Consider the following 17,753-nt stretch of genomic DNA (forward strand, 5'->3'; position numbering starts at 1 on the left):
AGCTCAAGCTGTGAGTCATCAAGTTGTCAGCCTGAGAGTTGTGTAGTTGTGTCCTCTAACCTCATCTGCCCTCTGTGTCTACCTCAGTGACAGTCCACACTGTGAGCCCCCCCTTGTGGAAGAGCCTGCACCTGACACTGTCTCTGTCAGCCACAACAGCGAAGACGGTGAATAACACACACACAAACACGAGCATTATATGTACTTCCTGGAGCCAGTTTCCTCTTGTCACCAGAAATCTCACCCTGCTTTCCTCACCAGTTACTCTGGCTTTAACCTTTTAAACCAGCTCACATCCTGCTCTCGTAAACCTGTTTATTATGCTGCCTTGTCACTGCTCAGCATTTTTTTAACATTTGCTCAGTCACCAAATACAGCAGCACTAACCTGCTATGCACTAATCTGGCTTCCCCTCTTTTTCCTCTCTCTCTCTCTCACTTGTCGTCACCCCCTGCTTCTCTGCCACTCCCCATCTCCGTCCACCATCCATCTGAATCTCAGGCTCCTTGGCTGTTTCAGAGTCTGACCCGATCGAAGCCATCGCTCGGTTCGACTACTCTGGGCGGACTAGTCGGGAGCTGTCGTTTAAAAAGGGAGCCTCTCTGCTTCTGTACCAGCGAGCCTCTGATGACTGGTGGGAGGGACGACACAACGGAGTGGATGGACTGGTGCCACACCAGTATATTGTGGTCCAAGACGCGTAAGATGTGTTCCAGTCATTAGTCTCAACCAAATATCGGCATAAAGAACAGAATAATTACCTGCTCTGTTGTACAGTTTTGAGAAACACGAACTAGAAGGAAGAGAGCCTTCTACAGAAAACATTAACAGAAGTTATCTCCAACACTTGTTCATTTATCTGACCAAGTGTAAACATAGAAAGCATGCCACTGGAGATCCCCGTAGCAAAAGGAAGTTGAACTAATATGAAAAGAGATGCGTCATCATGCCAGATCAGTTTCCTTGTCAACTTCAGCTGTTGCATTCGTGCAGGCAGAGTGGCTTGTTTCCACAAGTGTCAGGCGTTTTTACACTTTTTTATGCATGAGAAGATGTTCAGTTAACTGCAACATATGACGAAGAAACGATTCAAATCTCTTGCCCTCTGCAAAACTTCCCATCTGAAAAAATAAAATGACATGGTACACATAGCATGGTGACTCTAATTGTGGCTAATTGTTGTACAGCAGCTAAAGAGGTGACTACAATAACTGCAGGGGTTTTCAGGGGAATACCCTCTGTGACTGCATGAACATGAACACAGAGAAATGTGTAAGGCTCAGTTGTTGGTCCTCATTTCCAATACTCATCAACAGACTATGAGTAAAAAGTTATCTTGACCAACTGTCATAATGGACTAAAACAGAGTAATAATAATAATACTCAGGTTGACAACTACAGGAATTCCCCTTTAGTTTCTTCTGGGTTAAACCCTATGTAATTTTGGAAAAGTTATGATCAGGATTAGTGTTTGAATCCTTCATTTAGTGTCGCAGAGAGACAGTTCAATCACTGTTCATGCCTCCTCACGTCATTCTACTATGGCCAGTTTTGGATATGAGTCAAGAAGAGTCATGTATGTAGAAGTTGCTGCTTATAAGTGAGGTGGCACCAAAGTCAGCTTGAATTGTTGTTTCAGGCCTGATGGTGGTCGGGGAAGTCCAAAGCCTGATGTTGATTCCAGGGATCTGCTGGAAGAGAGGGTCTCCACCAGAGGCAGTGCTGCCTCTCCCACTGGAGCTCACGTGGCCGACATCTACCTGGCCAACCTGAACAAGTATGTCGCGATGTCAGTTTACAGTTGCACTGACAGACAATGAAAATCTGTTCAGGGCCAAAAACTTACATACAAGCAAAAAAATAAATAAGAATGTGACAGATGTACCAAAACCATTAACAAAAGGATTCTAGATTGTTTTTGCTTTTGGTGTCTTTTTTTCTGTTGTTGTTCTCAGACTTTCTAACCCTGAATTAGCTTTTTTCTGACCGCATGAACTTTATAACAACAATGCAGTAAATCATAGAAAAATGTAACTAAAATATTTGTATCATTCAGGATGAGGAAACGCCCAGAGTCTGGGAACATCCGAAGAACGTTCCGGGGCTCAGAGAGCGACAGTACCAGTCCAGGAGCCAGCGGAGGAGGAGGAGGAGGAGGAGGAGGAGTGAGAACAGCTTCTCTTCCTGTCGGGGGGGCTCTAGTGAAAGAAACTGGAGACAAACGACCCGTCAGCGCTCATAGCATCCTCAACTCAGTCACTCGCCACTCCTCTCTGAAGACCAAGGTACTGTAACATCTTACTATATCTTTAGCAAATTAATGCAGTGAATGGACTGTTTAGTTGTTAGTGGTAAGCGTTTAACTGAGGGCATTGTGAACATCTAGGTGGAGAGTCCACAGTTAAGGAAGACAACTACAGCAGGGCGCTCTAAGAGCTTCAGTAACCACAGACCACTGGACCCAGAGGTCATCGCCCAGGTGGAGCACAGCTCACAGGTACTGCTCTCAGTTCAGTTACTTACCACCGTGTCTGCAACTCTGTGCACATCCCTGTGTGTTTACTTTACATCTCTGTGTTGCAGGACATTGAGGTGGTGATGACCTCTGCCCTGAGTGAGCTCAGTAAGTCAGAGAGACAGAGCACCTCCAAGCACACACACACCCCTGACGTGGTGCTGGACACACTGGAGCAGCTGAAAGGCATGGGCGGCGGAGGAGGGGGAGGAGCCTCGGAGCCCTCCAGCCCGCTCCACTCCCGTCTGTTGCGGGACAGCGAGGGGGGCTCCTCCAACGCTCACCCGCTTCAGCGCAGCGCCTCCTCCGCCAGCGACGTACCCTCCTCCTTCCGCCCAGCCAAGAGTCAGCCACGGAGCCCCCTGCCCTCCTCTACGTCCCCCTCCCTCTCCTCCTCCTCCCTCTCCTCCTCTGTCCCATCCTTTAGAGAGCTGCGCCCCCCGGCGACAAGACCCAAGCCTGTGGTGTTCCCGAAGAGCGGAGGAGGTGGCAGTCCAGCAATGGGCTCCCCGACCTCCACCGTTCCACCTACGCCTCCACCTCCACCTGCAGGCCACACACACTCTCTCCCTCACACTCCTCCTCCACCACCACCCCCGCAGTCTAACGACAAATCCTGCCCGGCTTAATACCCCTTAATCTGAACCACAATACTGATCTTTACAAACTCCTCTACCAGGTGCTAGAAGCACTTCATTTCTTTCACATAAGACCCCTAACCCACTACTCATGTGTAGCATTCACTTCCTGGTGTCCAGGCGAGTTCTTAAGATGCCATGTTCCCTTTAGAGTTTTTCCTGCCCTCTCATGGCAGCTCGTAACTGTCACAAGGTGTAGGTTAGTGAACACCCTTCAGAGACACTTCTTCTTCCTCTTTGCCACCACTGAGATTCCAGTCATCACTGGATTTTAAAATCTTTTACAAGGGAACAGGACTCAGGATGGACACCTACAGACCTACAGCGCCTGGAGCTTACATACATTAGTTTGTGATGTTTGAAATTGTGTTTGAGTGGGCGTGCAAAAGTGTTACTTGCCTTTATACACAGATCTATGTGAGGAACAAAAGCACTGTTTGATTTTTGTATAGTAGACATGACAGATTTTTTTTTTCTTCTTCTTTTTAATGACCCCATGACTTGCGGACTGGAAGGGAGTGTTTGATTCCTAAGAAAAGACTGTGAAATGCTAAGTTCTCGCTCTGTGTAGAAATTAAACACACTGACTCGCTGCTTCAGAAGTGGAAGACTGGAGATCAAGGTGGACATTTTGGATGATGAAAGGAAAGAAAACTGGGCCAAATATCAGTGTAAGTCATGTGATCAAGAGCTTTATTTTATCTCTTCCTCCAGTGTTTGATATGTTGGTGATTTTTTTTTTTTTTTATTACTGTTCAGTACTAGTACCACAACAGGAGCATAACAGGAGTAGTGTTCTCCAATATACTTAACACGGCCAACGGTAACTCTTAAATCCATATATAGCAATAAAAAAACAACAACAGCTGGTAGTTTTGAAGCATTCTGCTGCTTCTCTCCTGCAGCTCTATTATATGTGTGTAGGGGACCACTGAAACCCAGCATTTTTATATGTAATGTTGGACTGTGCACACACACACGTTTCTCCAAATCTGTGTGTGGTGGTGTTTTGTGGCAGCTAAACGCCTTTCAGGTTTTCCTTGCATGCTGGGGCCACAGGCAGCAGCCACTATGGTGAGCTGGCTGATTGTATCTATCTGCAGTACCAGCTATAGAACAACTTCAAACAAAGTTACAGCTTGCTCCTTTAAATATATACTTAAGACTTAACAGTAAAAAAAAAAGGGTTTTATTATTCTAATGGTGTGTATGTATGTTTAATAATCACGATAACTGGAAGCATGGAGCTGAGGATCCTCCTGAGTGTGTTTTTAGATAGAAGCACAACCAACCACCTCATTCAATGCGCTCTTAAGCAAGGTTTGCTTTTATTATTATGTTTTTTTTTCTTCCCAGGTGTTGAATAATGCTCAGAATCTGTTATGGTAAAATGTGGAACTGTGTTAGCTGTCTTGGGTGTGTGCATGATGCGTGTGTATGTGTGTGTGCGCCTGTGCAAGCACGCGTGGATGCAGAGTATGTTTGCACCTCACACCCCCCCCCCACTCTTGCCCCCACTCATCATAAAGGGACGCCACCCTACAGCAACCAACAGCTGTCTGCAGACACACAGGAAAACACCTCTCCTATGTCCATGGAGTACCAGCAGCCTGAATATGCACTGTTTATGTGTGATCAAATTTGAAAAAAAAAAAAATGCCTGCAGGGATACATGAAATGTCTTGTCTTCAGTCACTGCTGTAACACCAGTAGCAGACTAGCTTTAAGTAGAAAGATGCTGAGGAAACCCACTTTTCTTTTTTATGATACTATTTGATAATATGTACCTTTGCAAAATTAGATCTGATGATGAATTATGTAATAAGTGAATAATTTTTTTGAATACTGACTTCAAATGTGGAGATATGTCATTCAGGGTAAACTGAAGAAAACCTTTTTCTGTATTTCACTTTCTTGAGAAAGTACTGAACTAATTTTACCCTGGTATCCTCATATTCCCTCCTATCACACCTTTCCCCTCCTCCACAACTGTTTCCCCAAAAGTACAGCACATACTGCATTCCTGTATGCTCTTTACCAGGTAATGGATTATAGTTGTAAAGGTTTTCTTTTTTTAAAATCTCTGTATACTGTTTGTGTATTACCTGGTGTATTTGTGTTGCTCTTACCTCATCACAACAACTGGAGGGACTGTGACTGTGTGAGTGGTGAGAGAATGAACTCGCCTTATCAGCATGCACACTCTCACACATGCATGTGGGTGGTTGGTGTGTTTCATCCTGGCTGTGCTGTCGAGAGGAGCTGGGACCCTCTGCGATCTCGAATCAATCATCATGCACTTGAACAACGTGGCTTGCGTGTGGACTAACTGTGTGGGGATGATTTGTCAGAATTGAATATTGTTAAATATGCATTTTTGTGTCCATTTGAAAACAGCAGAACTAAAAAAAATGACTGTAATGTCAAATCTATTTATAGTTGTCTCTGTATTACTGGAGAATCCTGTGTTCAGATGTACTTTGTATATACAATGTTGTACATTACAGAGGTACACTCTTTTTTTGGTACAATATTGTACAGTAATAGCAATAGTAGTTTAATCAAATAGGCCTTATATAATTCTATGTGTAGTTCTTGTAGTAGATCTGTTTTTTAATAAACATTGCTTGCTATAAAGATTCTCAATTTGTCTGGTCTTTGTTACAATGGAAAGACATTTAATGTCCTTTCACTGCAGGTAAGAAAAATGATTTAACTTGGGATGATGTAACACTGGCTGACTCTTAAGGATGCCCGTAAGATGCAAGATTCTAGTGAGTTTCACACAATGAAGAGTTTATCTAGTTAAAGATAAGCAAAGTTAAAGCACTGGTATCAGATCAGTTCTCTGTATCAGCAGCTTAAATATTCTTGTCATTCATGTCCAGTCAAGTCTTTCATGAGCCATGTGGTTTCAGGGGCCAGTGGATCAAAAAGGAGAATGTACACCCTAACTGTATTTAAACATTACCACTAACACATCCACATCTGCACATTTATGAAGGTGAAAACCCATTTGAGTTAAATATGTAAAAACATAAAGAAACTACTGTTTGTGGTTTTGTCTGCTGACTTCCCCTCCAAATACATGGAATTAGCAGGATGGAAATTCTGCTGTAGTTTTCACTCTAACCTGGAGGTGCACTAACGTGTCTGGAGATTCCCAGGGGCTCCTCTACCCACGTAAAACTAGTGTCAAATCAAAAGTCTGATCCGAAATCTTTCCAGACTCACAGTATAATGTGATATAGGACTGTATGGCGTCTCCCCTTTGACTGGCTGTACTCTCACAGTCAGCGCCAACACAGTCGGAAGTTCAGGGAGAGAATTAAACAGTGAAGTTTGTACTCCGCAAACGTAATTGTATTTCCGCAGAGTCCGCCCCTTGTGATGCAAACACACTTCCTAAATCAGACAAGTAATGCAGCCAACCGCTACCTCTGAAGAAACCCACGGTCTGTTTGGATCCACGTTAGAAAGAAACTTAAGAAACGGGTCGCTACCTTAAACAGCATTTCCTCCCCGTACCTCACCTGTCGAGACAGCGGCCATTCCGCAGGTATGCTGCTGTTCTGTCACGACAGAACAGGTTTCACACGTAGGCGTATTTTGTTTTCAGACAAGTTGCATTTACGGTGAAACTCTGGAATAGTTTGATCTGGAACTGAGAAGACTGACTTTCCATTTTGACCCCAGATAACACGGGATAAACAGCAGTGCTACGACACCCTGCATAACTGACAGTTAACGTTAGATGGTTTAACGTTACTGATTTAGCTAACGCACGTCTAACCACTGAACCGGTCCAGGTAAGCTAACGCTACAGCTAACATTTTAGCTAGTAAAATGCAGAAATGTTTGTTAACTAACTTTAAATGGCTAGTTGTTGACAGAATTGGTTGCTGTGGTACAATGTAAACTTGAATGTGCCATGTTTGCTGTTAGCTGGTGAAAAACCTTACTCAATAGGAACTTAAGTTTGTGATAGTAACCCTGGGTCTGTGATTTATGTAACCTTGCTACCAGTCTTATTAGCGAGTTTGAGCATGCTTTATACTTTCTTGTGAATTTTGTCATGAATCAGCCAGCTGGTTGTTATGCCCCAGACAAAGAGGGCTTGTCTCTCTTCCCTGTCTGTTATTTTTTTTCTAGTTCTCTGCACAATAATTTGTCCCTGTCTCTTCCTCACAGTATGTCAGGGATGACAGCCAGTACAACAAACTACCTGTGGTCTTTACAAGATGTCCTCGGCCAAGGGGCCACTGCCAGCGTATACAAAGCGCGCAACAAGGTAGGGAAAAATGTATCATCATAACACACTCTGTTAAGTTGTTTTTCACCGAGCAGCTCGTTCATCACTGCAGCACATCACTGCTGCCATCATTTCACACGTTCTCAGCCTACTTTTTGGTTCAAAGGCGACTCCAGGATGTGTGATAGGAAAAGGTTGTGGTTGCAGTGCTGTTGATGTGTGGGCTGGCTTTGACGTTCTCAGTGATGCTGAGTGTGTTGTGCTGATGTTAAATGATGTGTGTGTATGTATGTGCAGAGGTCGGGTGAACTGGTTGCTGTTAAGGTGTTCAATATGATGAGCTACAACCGCCCTCATGAGGTCCAGATGAGGGAGTTTGAGATGCTGAGGAAGCTCAACCACAGCAATATTGTCAGGCTGTACACTGTGGAGGAGGTAAGGCCACTGTGAGAGGAGGATAAGACAAAAACAACAACAAGGGGCCTCTCCCCTTGCCCATGTGCATTATCCTGGATGGGATAAATAGTGATGTAAACTTCAAGTTCTCTTGGTGACTTTCCTCTCTTAAGAGTTGTTTGCAGTCTTTAGGGAAGAATTTCAGTATTTGTCTTTTATGGAAATTTTGGTGAAAAAGGGCTTTCTAATATTTTCATAATGTCTGCTATGTAGATGACAAGTGCAGCTGATCTCCTTTCCTCTCTTTCTCTAGCTGCCCTCCAAACAGAAAGTGCTGGTGATGGAGTACTGTTCAGGAGGAAGTCTGCTCAGCCTGCTGGAGGAGCCAGAAAACGCCTTTGGCCTGCCTGAAACAGAATTCCTCACCGTATTGCAGTGTGTAGGTGGGTGGGTGTATCTGATGTTGTTGAATAATTAATACATTTCATGTACCTGTTATTGAAATATTCCTCTCTTTGCTCTCTTCAGTGCAGGGGATGAACCACCTGCGTGAAAACGGAGTGGTACACCGGGACATTAAGCCAGGCAACATCATGCGACAGGTCGGGGAGGACGGCAAGTCAGTTTATAAGCTGACAGACTTTGGAGCAGCAAGAGAGCTAGATGATGATGAGAAGTTTGTGTCCATATATGGAACTGAAGAGTATCTGGTAAGATATCATACTGGCTTATTAAGATGAACTTCACTACTCATGTATTCATGTTATGCAGTGAGAATACTTCAGCCACAGCCCGAGCAGTCCATTTTTTGGGGGGTCATCTAAATATACTCTGTATGGATTATAGCAAAGATTGATTGCATTTTATTAGATTAGTAGCATGTATGACAGTAATGTGTTCAAATCTTTGATTTGTCGCCAAATGTTGTTGAAGTCAGTGAAGGTAAGTGAAGGTAACAACCAATTTGATGCCCACAGCAAACACAGGTTGCCTTTAATTGTCTCTTGGAAATTTTTGTCCACCATATGGTGTACACAGAGGTTGTTTATATCCTTATATCACCTTTATTGCAGGTTAGCCCTAAAAACAATAATAACATTGCCTGTCACATTCATATTACATTTACTGCCGCTTTAAAGAACACAAGGTGACTTTATGAGCAGAAAATCTGTTAACTGTTTCAGTGGAGGGGGGCAGTGCTGAGAAAGTGTATTCATACTCACCCAGTCTCCTGCTGTAACTTTGCTATCTCCAGTGACAGCTTTCAAGGCTCAGTAGCTGAGTCTTAATTGTCCTGGCTTGTTTAAGAGTAAAGAACACGTCTGTTAATAATACATTTCAGTATGAATGTAGTCTGTATTTTTCCCCACTAATTGGGTTGTTTCCTTTTATAAAGGAGGCTTTTCTCCCTAAAATCAGATTACCTTTGCTGCTACGTGCAAAAGTCCCATTTCCCCTTGAAGACAGCCTGCCCCAAACACTCTTGATTTAAATCTCACTACATTGCATGTGATTGGTGGTTTGGTACAGATCCCACCATTGTGTGCTGTTCCACTCCAACCTGATGTGAAAAACCAGTGTTAGGTTTCAGAGCAAACAACACAACCTGGCTGTTTGAACTGACATAGTGAGAGAAGGCCTGTAGGTTCCTCATCCTCAGACCTTAAAGTGACTTCATTATCATGACTAGGTAGCCCTCTACTGGACAAATGAGTAAACATACACAGTACAAAAGTATAAACGATCAACAAGCATTGGCTTATATAGTGACTGTACGGTAGATATGTTTATTTCTAACCAAGAATATGGTATATGTCACATGAGTATATATAGTATGTGTGACATAAATACTCAACAAACTGGTTTTACACCTTTCCTGGTTATTCAAAGTAGGATCCTATGAAGGGAGAATGTGTGTATGGCTCTTCAAAAAAGCTATTCTACATTTCACTGGTATACTTCTGCATGCTGTCAAATTTAACATGATGTTCTCTGATTAAAAAGAAAGATACCCCCGAGGAGAGAAAACGTGTTGTGGCAAAACTCCGCTTTCACTTTACACTAAGATTATACTCAAGCTTAACTGCTATCAGCATATGAATGTACACTGACTGCTGTATAAGAGTCTCTGAAGTGAAAGTTGCTTGTGTCATATCTTACTATGTGTGTACACCTGTGTGTGTCTGTTTGTAGCATCCAGACATGTATGAACGTGCTGTGCTGCGTAAGGCTCATCAGAAATCCTACGGGGTGAATGTTGACTTGTGGAGTATTGGTGTGACATTTTACCATGCTGCCACAGGGAGTCTTCCCTTCACGCCATATGAAGGACCCCGCAGGAACAAACCCATCATGTAAGTTGATACATTAGTTGAGCTCCATCTGCACCAGCCAAGGTCCATTTTAATGTTGGAAAGCATTCCACTGTTTAGTCAATAGAGGGTCAAATTTTGTCTGTATTAATGTAAGCTCCATTCAATTTTAATTGTGCCAAACCTTAAAAAAAGATATTTTGCTGGATGTTGTTTCCTCTGTAATCCTGGGATATCAGGCAGACCATGAACATCCACCTGTGATGCATCAACCTGATTTGTATGTTTTGTTGTGTAGGTTCAAAATAACCACAGAGAAACCTATGGGTGCAATAGCTGGAATACAGAGGGTAGAGGGCGGACCCATAGAGTGGAGCTACCACCTACCTCACAGCTGCCAATTGTCACAGTATGTCACTTAATAAAGAGCATTCAAAACAAATTAGTGATTCTTTAATGAGAACATGTGATGCAACATTATCCTTAATTGACTCCATCTATTTCTCTCCTGTCTCACTCTCTCTCTCTCTCTTTGTTGATCTGTCTCTGTCTTGCTCTCTCTATCTGCAGGGGTCTGAGGGTGCAGCTAGTTCCAGTGTTAGCAGGCATACTGGAGGCTGACCAGGAGAGATGCTGGGGTTTTGACCAGTTCTTCACAGCCACCACAGATATATTGCAGCGGCAGCCAGTTCAGCTCTTCTCTCTGCAGCAGGCAACGGCGCTCTGTATCTACATACACCACTACAACACGTAAGTCTGCACAGTTATGTCATCACACACGTTATTCTAATCAAACACAAAAGTTAAGCAGTTTACAGGGCTGCTTAAATCATAATAGACTGAAATAAAAAAACTTTTTTTGCTAGTCACCAGAGAGCATTAGATTTCTAGTCTGTCCTGCAGGTGTGATAGTAAGTAGCTGCCAATTGTCACAGTATGTCACTTAATAAAAAGCATTCAAAACATATTAGTAATTCTTTAATGAGAACGTGTGATGCAACATTAGGAAAGATGATGAGGATGCCGCAACTTGCTTATGTCCTATGTGTTATTTTTTAACAAACTATTGCTGAATTTTACCCATGTTTGTCCTGATATCAATTTTGAAATTATGTTTATGCCACAGCAGGAGAGGAGGGAAAACATTGTTTGTTTTTATTCCAGTGCAGCAACTATTACATTATGACAAGTTATTGTTTACTGACCTTTAAACATGCTTCGCCTGTTGTTTCTTTCTTTTTCTTTTTTTTTTTAATTTTAAACAGCATGACAGTGGGAGAGTGGGAGGGGGCTTAAATCAAAGTGGATCCATGTAAATGTTGTAGTGCAAGGTGGGATGTTGGCATTTTGATAAAAGGTTACACTCATCACAGACAACATACTTATAGACCTATTCATTTGACTCAATAAGCGCAACATGAAATTCATGCCAGATATGCATAACAGTTGCAGAATAATGTAGAATAATGTTATGTATAATACTTTTAATATGATAATGCTGGTAGAGTCTGTGCTCAGCTCTAGATTATATCTGTAATTCCAAATTCCATGTATGAAGATTTTCTTTCTCAGTTAATTGAATCCCTGCAGCAGACCTGAGCTGAATCATTGCTTTAAATAATTTGGTTCAATTTTATAATGGTGACCCAAGAATGAATCTTCCCCTCTTCTCATCCAGGGTGTCAGTCTTCTTTGAGGAGGTGGCGTCTCAGACTGGTATAGGGGTTCAGCACCAGCATCTGCTGTACCTTGGGCATGAGCTCCCCCTGGAGGGCAACATGAAGGTGGTCAACCTCCCACGTACTTCACCTTCCCGGCCCCTCATTCTGCTCAGCTACGGGCCTGAAGCAAACACCAACCTGCCCTTCAGGGAACGTAAGACAAACAAAGACATGTTTACATCTTTTCTTTAATATGTTTTTTTTCTGTGAAGTCTTGAGCTTTTATCTTCTTCACTCTTTGCTGCTCCCTTAGGGAGACATGAAAGAATTCTGATATGAGGTGTTTTCTAACATCAAATTCACTTACTCTACACATAGTGTTTGTGAATCAGCTGTTTCTTTCCAGTTGTATTCAGTAATATTTTTTGGAATGCCAGAGCTAGATATAGACAAATTATGAGTGTACAATGAAGGCTGGTTAAAAAGGAAAGTAGTCATATTTGACATTTTTTCTCCTCTCTGTAGCAGAGACTCCTGTCATCCCATCCAGGTTTGATGTCGTGGCAGACTACAATTTCTCCAAGGTACTGTACTGCTGCCCTGCTGATTTTCTATCCCACTCATGCCTAATGTTATGTTCATTTTTATATGACTTTTATGTGTTACAAGCCTCCAACCCATCATTTGTTATCTCTGTAATCCCTTTTATTTCTAGGTAATAGTAGGAGTAGTCCATCAGTATCTGAGGATAGTACAGTTGCTGCACACACAGAGAGAGCTGCTGCTGCAAGGATACTACAGCTACATGTGAGACACACTCATACTTAAATCACTACATTTGTTTTACTGCACTGAGTTATGCACCTCTCAAGTTATATGATGACTCCAGGTAATGATCCTTTGCAAATTCTCTATGCCGTGTCTCTGTCTTTGACACTCTCATTCATCCTCAGGATGCGGTTGCGCAAGGAGTGTGGAGAAGCCATTCACAGTATTGCAATGATCACCATCAGACTGCAGTCTTGCCTCAACTTAGAACACAGAACCCACACACTGTGAGTTTATCTTCACACTTTCTGGGACAAATACGGTTAATCCACCATGTCACACTTTAAGTTAAAAATTGCACTGATAAATTAACTGACTGATACACGTTTGTATGACAAGCATTATGATGCTAACAATAGGACAGATTGAGTTATTCTTGTTCCTTGAAGTTGAATTTGCCATCAGGATAAGAAAAGCTTGGTCTTGTCATATGAATATTGTTGATTCTGACAGATCAGTTGCTGATAAAGTTTTTAGTACTGTCATAATAACATCTTCCTCCTTTTACCCCCTCTCTCCCCCTATACCTGTTATCCTTCTCAGCGGTTATAACTCTTCAGAAAACCAAGGCTCAGCTGATAATAGTCCGAAGCTACAGCTGGTGAGTGTCATTAAGAAGCAACATCACAGAGACCAGTTTGACTGAGCGGTACTGGGAACTGGGTTGTGGAAGTTCCCTTTTTTTCCTGTCCTCAGCAGTATATACACTCTATTCCCAGCTTATTGGGTTCACTGAACTATATCCTCCTTACGCAAAGGTTACAATAGATCAGTTTTTGTGGAAAGTGTTTTCAATAGGTGTGAATATTCTGGAGGCTGCCGTATGTTGTGCTGTTAAACTGTATTGTGTTATAATGAGAAGTGTTTGTAATATTTTATACATAAAAGCATTATAGAGGCAGAGAAAAAGGAAAACTGGCCTTTAACCATGTTTTCAAGGCCACCTAATGGCAAGCTCTGACTGTACTGAAGGAGACACTGAATCCCAGGTTGATCGGGTGCGATGTTGTAGCTCATACTATGCTAAGTTGAAAAAAATATTTCTCATTACCATGGTATCGTAGCAGGGTTTAACCTCACAGCATTGCAAAAACTTTGCAAGCTGAACAACCACAGTTCCCTGAGAGTCCTCTCTTCTTCATTTTTTTAAAGCGAAAAATGCTATATCATGAGGGACAGAAAATGAATAAAGGTACAGCCTAACAGGTGTTAAGGGTCTGTTGCCACTGCCTTCACAGGTCCATGAACACCTGCCTATTTATGCAGCAGGCATCCAAGAGTTTCAGAACCAACTGGACCACCTGCAGATAGAACAGGCCAAGCTGGCAGAGACCCTGGCCAATGACAAGAGGTACTCTGGGGAAGCAGGGAATCAGGTCAGCTTCATGGGTTTTGGATTTTTAAACTCTGACCTCTTATCTGCCACAGCTGTCAGAAGATGGAGATGCTGCTGCAGAAGATAACAGCAATTCATCAGCAGTATCGCAAAGACAGACTTACTGGCAGTATGTGTGTTTCTTTGTTGGTAGTTACTGTATATTTATTTCTCTTTTTATTTATGCTAAAATTGACACCCACATTTGTCTTTCACCACAGAGTTGGCTTATAATGATGAACAAATCCACAAATTCGAGAAGTGAGTATGTGTCTTTGTCGATTTGTGCGTCCACGCAGCTGCTCATCCAGCCTGTGACGGCCCTACTCTGAGCTCCTCCTTTAATCTGCTTGTCGCTCTTCCTTCCCAGAATCCACCTGTCGTCCCACATTAAGAGAGTGAAATCTCTCTTTAGAGAGGACTGCGTGCAGAAATACAAAGAGCTCTTGGCCTCAAGCAGGACATGGAGCAGGTTCTCAACTCACATATTTAAACTCCAAACACAGTGTAACCTTTGCATCAGATTCACTTCAGCTGTGTTATTCCAACAACTCTTGAACTATTTACAGTCAGATAACTGTTTGTGTGGTTCAACAACCACTCACACAGATGATGGAGGCTTACATGAAGATTAACCCAGGACAGCAGGACATTACTTATCAGCAATCCAGCTCTAACAGATTAAATTGGTAGTCTGCATTATTAAAGCTCACTCACTCATTTTCAGGGTAGAACTCTCTACAGATACAAAGATACATTTTTACTTTCAAGATTACATTTTAATTTTGCACAAAAAAAAGGAGAATATGTGAGGAAAAAAACATCTTGCATAATTGTCAGATAAATTACTTTAAAAATCATCCATATTATCTGCCAGCAGACGTTTTACTAATTTAAAATTGGCTATAGCAGTTTTCAATTTCACTGCAAATTTTATTGGATACATTTTATCTCAACCAGCTATCGGTACAATGCAAATTGTTTTGACTTTGACTTACTTAAGTGTGTCTCTTCCTGTATTTGCAGTGTTTTACTGGAGATGCAGACTCGGCTGCAGGACTTCAGCTCTTTCTCGACAGGCTTGTTGGCAGACCTAGAGATGGCTGAGCAGCGCCAGAATAAGGTCAGCATTTCACGTTTCTTCATCCTTGAACTGGTCACTGTCATAAACTAATAGACAGTGTGTGGAAAACGCAAGTCTCTGCTAGCATACCATATTCATAAACACGTGGTCTAACATGTTTGTGCTCTATTATTTTTGGATTTGTTTGTTTTTGCTTGACTGATTTGGGAGTGTGTTTTTCTGTCTTAGTGATTTCACTCATGTAGCATCTCAGTGATGTGATGATGCAATGTCTCATCTGTCCTCCTCAGGCTCTGGACAGAATCCTTCTCACTCTGCAGTCCAAAAGAGCAGGACAGCAGCCTGGACTCACACCCAGAGACAAAGACCAGATGGTGTCCAGGTGTGTGTTTGTGTGTGTGTGTCTGCGTGCAAGATAGAGACAATTGCCCAGATAACATCTTGCTTTGTTCTAGGATGCACCATTTGAAGGGGGAAATGGAGATTTTGGTGAGGGAACTACAGTGCAACAACACCATTATAGAGAGGTCAGTTGAGTGATCGTGTTTATGCATTTCCTCTGTCGAAACTCACACCCACATATACAGTGCGACACAATATGACATTCTGAATGATGATTTCACGTGGGGTTTTTTGTCCTTTTAGTTTGGGAACAGTGAACCCTGCAGCAGCTCTGGAGCCGAGCTTGGCCAGACCTTCTACACTGTGACAGAAATGTAGCATCTTTGCCTTTTAAACTCGTGAATTCACATACAACCTCTCTCAGACAAACACCTCATTTTAACTGTCTTTAATGAACAATTATGGACAGTGTCAGGATCTTCTTTCAAGGACCAACTGAAGTTGTTTTATGAAGAGGAAGCAACTGAGGACAATCAATAAAATGTAATCTCAATTTAAAGATAAGATGCACAGAGGAGGAAGTAATGCTACTGATGGATGTTTAGTCTTTGTTTTTGTGTGAATGTGCATGCGTGTGTGTGTGTGTGGTTGGCAACTGACTACAGCAGTTCAATACAAACCTCATTAATGCCTTTAGTGTTATTGTATTTCTAATAGGCTACCACAGTGATGGACTGCCAGGACAGACAAATGAATGCCGAGTCAACTACTAGTGTTTCTCTGAGGCCATGTCTTTTCTTTGTCCAGAAGAAGAAGCACAGTGCAATCTGGGGGACCTTTAACCAAAAATGTACTCAGACTGACTGCATGTCTTTGTGTATGTATGTGTGTCTGTGTCAGTGTGTATGTTTGCTGTAGGAAGGGCATGAGTCATCTGTTGTCTTTTTAACGCTTGATCAGTCAAACGGTTCCATGTGACTTTCCTTCTATGTTTTAATTCAGTGGATGAGTAGTGGTTGATTGCATCAGTGACTGTTCTCTTTAAGCACAGTACAGTACTGTAGCGTTTCTGCTCCTGTTGATGTTAAACTGTAATGATAAGTTATTTCTCTGTGTTTATCATAGGTTTCAGTGTAAAAGAGAAGAAATGGGATCAGGGAAACTCTGCATTCACCACAGTATCTCCTTTTTAACAGAAGTAAATAATGTTAACAGTCCAGTGACAGTACAGAAATTTTACAGTTTGAAATGACATTAGCCTGTGTGTTAACAAGGTGGGGAAATCCCATGGCTTGGTATTTGTGAAGGGGTCACAGGCCATGGCTAAACTCAGAGAAAATTGTGAAATATACTTCAGCTTGTGTTCACATAAAATATTTTGCCAGATTTTTGAATGTGTTTGCTCTTCTCTGAAAAAATGATCTTAGTCGATGAAGTGATAAGAGGCTAAAAAGTGAAAGTAAAAAGGCCTTTTCATGTCCGCTCTTGTAAATTCACAGCTGCACTACCTCTTTGACGATGAGTCACCATGCTCTGAGAAGTCAGTTAAGGTCCTGAATGGCTGCGATAACAGCACACTTAACAGTACACTCCTACTGTTAAGTGTGCTGTGTCCTCTTCAGTCTGTACTCGCATTCCTTTAACATTAAATTAGGGGTGGGTGGTTATAACAGGGCTGGTGAAGATGAAAGGTCTCAAACAAAACAGAAAACAAGCAAGCTGTTGTGACACTGCAAAGTACTGAGAATGAAATTGAAAGTTTTTTTTTCGCTCACTCTTGTGTGGGAGTGCTGTGGGTGTCCTCGGGGGCTTTCTCAAATAAGGGGGACAACCTCTGATGCCTCTGTGGTTTTGTGCCGCTCATATGATGTGCTTTTGGCGAAGTGGAATTTTTTTATTTTCCCGTTTGTGGCCCACACAAACAAATGTGACGTGTTGAAATCACTTAGCTTTTTTAAACTATTGTACATCATGGCAACATTCATCCACATACTGTAGGCCCTCTTATAGGTCTCTGCTGTGTCAGTCCTGTGTTGTTACCTAAACAACAATTTCATTAGTTTAGTTTTGTTGCTGTTGAGATATTTAGTTGATTGTTGTGTAATTAGCATACAATAGATGGTTGTATATTGGCAAAAGCCAGTTTATAGTATAAACTATTTAAATAGGAAAACCTATAATAGGAAACCTAAATCATCATTATTATCATTGCATGTGTCATACATATGGATCCAGTCTCTGGTGGCTCCCCACAGATTTTGTTTTTCTGTGATTGTGGCTTTTGGTTCATGTCAGTTTCTTTCTGTAGTCTGCTTTCAGTAGCTACAAGTCATTCTAGAGTAAAGGCCTG

The 17,753-nt window shown here is 42.1% G+C and overlaps 2 protein-coding genes across 5 annotated transcripts in view; both read left to right on the top strand.

Moving 5' to 3' along the window:
• The window catches only part of srgap2 (SLIT-ROBO Rho GTPase activating protein 2), a 52,029-nt gene extending 46,239 nt beyond the window's left edge, over nt 1–5,790 (top strand). For 2 of the 3 annotated variants that reach the window (XM_018686728.2, XM_018686730.2), the window contains exons 18-23: nt 88–167; nt 502–700; nt 1,640–1,777; nt 2,057–2,285; nt 2,387–2,497; nt 2,584–5,790. In XM_018686728.2, coding sequence (XP_018542244.1) covers nt 88–167; nt 502–700; nt 1,640–1,777; nt 2,057–2,285; nt 2,387–2,497; nt 2,584–3,144 — 1,318 coding nt within the window. In that variant the 3' untranslated portion in view covers nt 3,145–5,790. The remainder of the gene's footprint in view (nt 1–87; nt 168–501; nt 701–1,639; nt 1,778–2,056; nt 2,286–2,386; nt 2,498–2,583) is intronic. The other variant, XM_018686729.2, reaches the window with a different exon arrangement.
• A 724-nt stretch (nt 5,791–6,514) lies between these two features.
• ikbke (inhibitor of nuclear factor kappa B kinase subunit epsilon) lies at nt 6,515–16,789 on the top strand. 2 transcript variants are annotated; one of them, XM_018686748.2, is made up of 22 exons: nt 6,515–6,712; nt 6,850–6,962; nt 7,345–7,444; nt 7,703–7,840; nt 8,115–8,244; nt 8,330–8,511; nt 9,995–10,155; nt 10,412–10,522; nt 10,684–10,863; nt 11,792–11,988; nt 12,300–12,358; nt 12,490–12,581; nt 12,728–12,829; nt 13,146–13,203; nt 13,841–13,953; nt 14,031–14,107; nt 14,199–14,238; nt 14,348–14,449; nt 15,004–15,100; nt 15,352–15,443; nt 15,517–15,588; nt 15,707–16,789. In XM_018686748.2, exons 3-22 carry the CDS (start codon nt 7,346–7,348, stop codon nt 15,768–15,770), a joined length of 2,166 nt encoding a protein of 721 aa, XP_018542264.1. In that variant the 5' UTR covers nt 6,515–6,712; nt 6,850–6,962; nt 7,345; the 3' UTR covers nt 15,771–16,789. The 2 variants fall into 2 exon arrangements, with proteins under 2 accessions (XP_018542264.1, XP_050930357.1); XM_051074400.1 differs by lacking the exon at nt 6,850–6,962.
• Nucleotides 16,790–17,753: the final 964 nt, after the last annotated feature.

Source organism: Lates calcarifer, linkage group LG12, assembly GCF_001640805.2.
Source record: "Lates calcarifer isolate ASB-BC8 linkage group LG12, TLL_Latcal_v3, whole genome shotgun sequence".
NCBI classification, from domain to species: Eukaryota; Metazoa; Chordata; class Actinopteri; family Centropomidae; genus Lates; species Lates calcarifer.

What these genes read in the sequence shown, in the direction of transcription:
- ikbke (XM_018686748.2), top strand. Translation starts at nt 7,346, where the DNA reads ATGTCAGGGATGACAGCCAGTACAACAAACTACCTGTGGTCTTTACAA. An exon ending in ACCCTGGCCAATGACAAGAG is followed by an intron (nt 13,954 to 14,030) that starts GTACTCTGGGGA and finishes TATCTGCCACAG; the next exon opens with CTGTCAGAAGATGGAGATGC. An exon ending in TCAAGCAGGACATGGAGCAG is followed by an intron (nt 14,450 to 15,003) that starts GTTCTCAACTCA and finishes CTGTATTTGCAG; the next exon opens with TGTTTTACTGGAGATGCAGA.